Here is a 6,516-nt window from a genome sequence, read left to right on the forward strand (position 1 = left end):
ACACACACACACACACACACACACACACACACACACACACACACACATACATTTACACAAAGAAATAAATAAATAAAACAGAAATGAATAGAGAAAAAAACAGAAAAAAATATTTCACTTTTTATACATATATAAAATTTATTTTAAGTCATTTAATGTATAATTAAGTGATATTTTATTTTGATTATTTACACCTTATATAAATAAAATTTCTTTATGAATTTATTTTATTTCTTTCTTATGTAAAAAAATAGAAAAAATATTTTAACGTTTAAAACATGTATAACATTCCAATTTGAAACTGAGAGTATATAATGTATGTTTTTAATGTTACAGGAAAGGATTGCAAAGCACAGTATCATCTCTGAATGATTATGACATTCAAAATCTCCCTTTCGAACAACTGATTATCTTCGTTGTTGCAACGACTGGACAAGGAGACCCTCCAGCCAACATGAAACAATTCTGGAGACATCTATTACGCAAGACTCTCTCAGCAACTATGCTCCAAAATCTAAAATATGGCGTACTTGGATTGGGCGATAGTTCTTATTCAAAATTCAATTTTGCTGCGAAGAAATTAAATAAACGTCTCGTGCAATTAGGTGGCGAAGAATTATTACCCATTGGGCTTGCCGATGATCAGCATAATCTGGGAATTGATGCTGTAGTCGATCCTTGGATCAAAAAATTGTGGAAAGAAATTGCAAATGTTTTCAAAATTTCTGTAGAGGACAAAATAAACAAAGAAGATTTGATAATTAAGAGATATAATATTTCAATAATAGAAATGAAACAATCAAATCCGATATGTATTGACGAACAGTTATTAGACATTCCATATCATTTAAATACTGATATCTATGCACAAGAAACATTCATCAATAGCGACATCAGAATAGGAACGATAGTTGAAAATATAAGCACTACTTCCCAAGATCACTTTCAAAATGTTAGATTGATAACAATCAAAGCGAATAATATTACTTACGATCCTGGAGATGTTATCTACATTAGACCGAAGAATACGGCAGAACAAGTAAAACGGTTTTTTGATATACTACACGAACACAATATAAAATTGTTTTCAGATACAATAATTCAAGTATCAGAGAAAGAGATAAAGGTTCCATTTATTTTAAAACGAAATTTAACTTTAGGAGAGATTGTTGAACAATATTGGGATCTGAATTTCAAGCCACGAAGATCTACTATGCATACTTTATCTCTTATCAGCGAAAATGAATTAGAAAAAGAAAAACTATGTGAATTTATCAGTCCGATTAGCCAAGAAGAACTTTATGATTATATAAACAGGCCAAGAAGAAATATTTTGGAAGTCCTCAAAGATTTCCCTTATACGACCAGTAAATTAAACATTACATTATTGTTTGAAATTATGTCACCCATAAAGCCACGTCCTTATAGCATTGCCTCCAGTTTAGAAACTACTCCAAATAGAATACAAGTTCTAGTAGCAGTAGTTAAATTTAAGACTAGATTGGTGGAGCCAAGATTTGGGTTATGTTCAAAGTGGTTGGCAAGTTTAAATAATAATGATAAAGTGATATTTTGGCTGCAGAAAGGTACTTTTCGATTTGATAATAATAAGCCGATGATTTTGATTGGTCCTGGAACTGGAGTGGCTCCATTTAGATCTTTGCTTTTAGAGAAAGTAAAAAAAGGAAAAGATTTAAAAGAATGTATCCTGTTTTTTGGATGTAGAAACGAAAATAAGGATTATCATTGCAGAGAAGATTTTGAATGTTTATCAAGAAAAAATAATTTGAAAATATTCTGCGCATTTTCCAGAGATCAGCATCACAAAATGTAAATCATTAAATTAAATTGTTCTTCAAATTATTTTTATTATTTTACAAATATAAAATAAATTTAAAGATAAAAATAATTATTATTATAAGATAGAATTTATTTTGAAATTAATTATAAAAAGATTGCAAAATAAATGAATCAAATCCTAACTTTCTTAATTATGCTTTCAATTTTTTCAGATATGTCCAACATCTTATCCGCCAACAAAGAGAGCTGTGCTGGCAATTTTTAGAAAATAATGGTAGTATTTATTTAGCAGGAAATTCTAAAAATATGCCAGATAACGTGCGTGACGAATTCGTTAGTTTAGCAAAAGAAATTGGAAAAATGACAAAGGAACAAGCAGAAACATTTATTAAACATTTAGAGAAAAACAATCGTTACCAAACAGAAACTTGGGGTTGACGAAAAAATTATTGAGATTAAGGAAAATATTTAGGCAAAAATGTCATAAAAAGTATATTATGTATATGTTATGTGATAAAAATATATATTGTCTTCTATATTTCACATAGAAGCATATAAATACACAAATATTTTTAAGTAATAATAATTACTTTTTAAATTATATATATTATAATGTTTATTAACTATGTATTACTGTTATTTTCTTAACTATTAACGGAATTAACTTTTAGCAACTATCATTATAAAATTATACTACTACAACTTGAATAATTAATGCAAGCTACACAAGTTTCATCCCAGATTTGATATTTATCATATAATATAGGAATTTAATTAAGTAGATCAAAATAGAAACGCTGCTGCTTACGTTACAATTACATAACATTTTTTTTATAGTGTCGTTTATCGTTTTATCTTTATCCTTTTACTACGTTTAAATATTCACGAGGTCATCTTTTATGTAATTATTAGGTCTATTCACACAGTCGCGTTTATATATAAAGAAATCGATTAATCGCCAGTCTAAAGCGAACGAATCATAGAGCCGTGTTCTCTATATTGCACGCGTGATTGGTTCTCTGTATGTACAAAATCTGTGTTGTCATATTAGCAGACCTATTCTGTAACTCTTAAATTTTATTATCATTATAATGATAAAAAAGCTGCAGCGTTATAATAATAAAACTTGCATTAAGTTACAGAATAGACTTATGGAATGACCGCTCTCAGGTTTCTCTAGCTCTGATGCTGCATTGCAAACCCGTTTGAATAGAGCTTTAAGAAACGAGAGATTATTGCCTGTATTATAGTCAGATCTTGTACTTAAGGCTTCCTTAAATTTAGATTCTCAGTAACCAATGAAATAGATCGTAGAGTATCTGAAGATAAATTTAAGGAAGCCTTAAATATAAGGCCTGATTAGGAATATGGGTATATGACAAAAACGAGTCTCACACTTATCTCTCAATGTTACTCGATGTTATTTTTCATTTAGCATTTTACTGCATTCGGAATAAAAAAGATCGAATTCTAAAGAAGAGAGAAAAAACACAAGGAATAAGAAAAAACTGAAACTGCGATACAGGTGTGAACAGGCAGAACGTCATGCTTCATCGAGCATGATTTATTGCGCATGATTATTAATATCAGCAGCCACGTTGTCGCTCCTATTACGTTTCAACTTCCATTCTCGAGTAATCGTCGATCAGCAATGATCAGTGGCCGTCACGACTCGCGTGTTGCACGGGAACGTGAGTATCCGTTTTCGTCTCTTTTCGTCGCATTACGATCGAAACGAACGGACTCGTCGGACGCGCGCTATTTTTACGCCTCCTTTTCGAACGTCGCACCTCGTGGGCGCTCGGCGCTTTTCGGCCCTCTTCGGCGTTCTTCGGCGCTCTTCGGCGGCACGCCGCATATCTCGATGAACTCGTAACCCCCCCGCGATCTAACCTAGCGAAGTGCCGCGCAGTACGGAAACATGGTACTACCGCTCGCGTGTTGCCGTCCCGTAGTGTTGTTCTCCGTATCTCGAACGATCTCAACATTCTCAACTCGACTCCGTCGCTGACTCTATACACCTTTTTTTTCCACTCTTTCCCTCTCCTCTTGCAAAGTGTGTGACAAGCAAAACACACGAACCGCACGAATCGAACCGTCGACCGATGGACATTGGCACGTGATTCTTTTTTTCGTCACGCACCCACCCTCCGGGCGGTCCATTAACGTCAATCGCCGGTAATAAGCTTAGCTTAGCGAATTATTCTCTGGTTACCTCCGGTAGTCGAACTCGAGACGGCATAAAAATAGGGTCGTCGGTGTTAAGGTCTGTCTCTTATCTTTCTCATCGGCTGCACTCTCCTGCACTACCTTTAACCTATTCTTCGACGAAATGCACACAGAATACGTCTGATTTATCATGAAATATCTGAAGTAGTGTAGAGGAGAGAATATATATATTTTTATTACGTATACATGTAATATTTTGCCTGCTTAACTTACATTGAAATATTAATACGAGGTATATTCAATCCCTCTACCGTGACGTTAAATATCTAGGTCACTGTGTACCGAAGAGAAGATATTTTATTTTTTGATCAATTTGTAATACATAAAAATGATTTTTATGATATTATTAATCTAATTTTATTTTATGATTTTTAGACTTATTACATCGAGTATATTCAGATTTATTTATTAAATTAAATTGTATTTATTAAAATTATTTAGTAAATTATTAAAGTTATTTATATAAAATAGTAATATTTATAGTTTGCTTAAAATATGAAAATATTTCTCATAATTTTAATTTAGATTTATTTACTATTTTATATGTATAAAAGGATAGATTTTTGTTTTGCTGTATATATACCCTTTGAATAATATTTAAATTTTTTTAAATTTACATTGGATATCATATATCTCATATATTCTTTATGGTCGATTCTTATTTTAAAATTTATCTTAAATAATATTTTAAGATGCTAATATGGTTTTCTAATTGGTTTATGATCTTTTAAGACTATATTTAAGAGAATTAAATATAAGAATCAACTATATACTATTCTGTGATTGATTTATGATATCTTAAATTTATACTTACAATTAGACAGTCTTAAATATAATAATTAACTTTGAGTACCATCTTATGATTAGTTTACATACAAATTTTTTATATAAAATTATTTCAAATTTACTTTAATTTTTGCACACAATAGCGATAAACTTTCAAAGATTTTATAAAAATTCCATGCAATACCAGTTACATCACAACTGAAAATAAATATTATTTTTCAGACAAGGACAAATCAGATAATAAAGTGTAGAAAGTGCTTATGGAATTACACTTTTTCTGGACCAGTTGTCGAGAGATGTATTAAAGTTGTTGCAGTTATTACTGAAGTACATCATCAAAGTCAATAGCGTTTGAAGAATTTTCTTTTATAACGAAAAAATTAACAAAAAAAGAAAGATGGCAGGCACTTACACGAAGAAAGAATTTGGCGCGGGGCCTGAGGAACAGACTCTTCTGAAAGACTCTAATGGGACCCGCATCGTACCTTCCAAAGGTAATGGGGTCATGGTACGCCGTCTGTCGCATCCGCTATCATGGCTACAGGGGAATGCAGCTTTCTTGGAATGGTTTTCTTGTGGTTTTATTTTCCCACCATACAGCTGCCCAAACCAGTCTGCAGAAGAGGCTTTTATGCTGTGGACTTAGCATCCTTGGCATTGACAGTGAAGTATTTGTGGATTTAACATTGGTTCATAGTTGAGCTTGATAGAAACAAAATATATCTTAATAATTTTAATCTAATTTTATAAAGTAAGCAGACTGAACAGACTGGTTTGATTAAAATTAGTAATGTATAATTTTTGTTTTAATTGTTTTGATACATAATATTTACAATTTAAGATAATTCAATGAAGTTTAAATTGATTTTAAATTAATCTTAGGAAAAAATTTAAATTTGAAAAAATTTAATCTGTGAAATAAAATTATAATTTTTGATATATTATCAACATCCAAATATTTAGATTAATCTTAACATATTGTGAATTGTATTTTATGATTGATAATTATATTAACTATATTACGAAAATAATTTTAATTCAACTAGTGCACTCAAATAAATTAATTTATTTTTAACAATTTAATGAATTATCTTAATTGTTAACAATTTCCATAGGAAACATGTACATTTTCTTAGATCTTTTTCTTAAAAGCTTTTCTGAGGCATCATTTATTTCATTTATCTCATTCTCTATTATAATTCAGCTAATAAGATATTTTTAAAATACAAGAATCCGTATTCAAATCTCATTTTTATCAATTAATGCACGCATTTAGCATATAGTTCACACTGCATATATTAATGAATTTCAGAAATACATACGTATATTTTCCAATAAAAGTGAGATATGAATGCGATTTTTTATCTTAAAATGCATGCTTATTTGCTCATTATTTAATTGCTTAAATAATAGATCTATTTTTTTATAGTTGACTAGTATATATACTTTTTGTACTTAAAGTGAAATAAATATTTTTTCAATTTGAAATCTCAAAAAGAAAATTTCTTAGTATGTGTAATTTATATATAGTATAGCAATGAAATCAATCTTATAAGTGCATTTAAAATTCTTAAAATTTTTATTTAATCAAAATGCAGCAAAAATCGATTTATGATCCATCAAAATGTTATAAATAATTAATTATAAAATAATGCAGAAATTTTATATGTATATATAAAATCGCCCATATATTTATTTATG

General features: G+C 29.9%; 2 protein-coding genes across 2 annotated transcripts in view; both read left to right on the top strand.

The window, feature by feature from the left end:
* The window catches only part of LOC105626404 (NADPH-dependent diflavin oxidoreductase 1), a 7,495-nt gene extending 5,257 nt beyond the window's left edge, over window positions 1-2,238 (top strand). Inside the window, exons 2-3 of the mRNA XM_012207704.1 lie at window positions 337-1,830; window positions 2,013-2,238. Coding sequence (XP_012063094.1) covers window positions 337-1,830; window positions 2,013-2,238 — 1,720 coding nt within the window. The remainder of the gene's footprint in view (window positions 1-336; window positions 1,831-2,012) is intronic.
* A 2,974-nt stretch (window positions 2,239-5,212) lies between these two features.
* LOC105626403 (equilibrative nucleoside transporter 3) overlaps window positions 5,213-6,516 on the top strand; it is a 6,890-nt gene continuing 5,586 nt past the window's right edge. The window contains exon 1 of the mRNA XM_012207702.1: window positions 5,213-5,309. Coding sequence (XP_012063092.1) covers window positions 5,213-5,309 — 97 coding nt within the window. The remainder of the gene's footprint in view (window positions 5,310-6,516) is intronic.

The sequence above is a fragment of the Atta cephalotes genome, assembly GCF_000143395.1.
Source record: "Atta cephalotes unplaced genomic scaffold scaffold00005, whole genome shotgun sequence".
In the NCBI taxonomy this organism is placed as follows: Eukaryota; Metazoa; Arthropoda; class Insecta; order Hymenoptera; family Formicidae; genus Atta; species Atta cephalotes.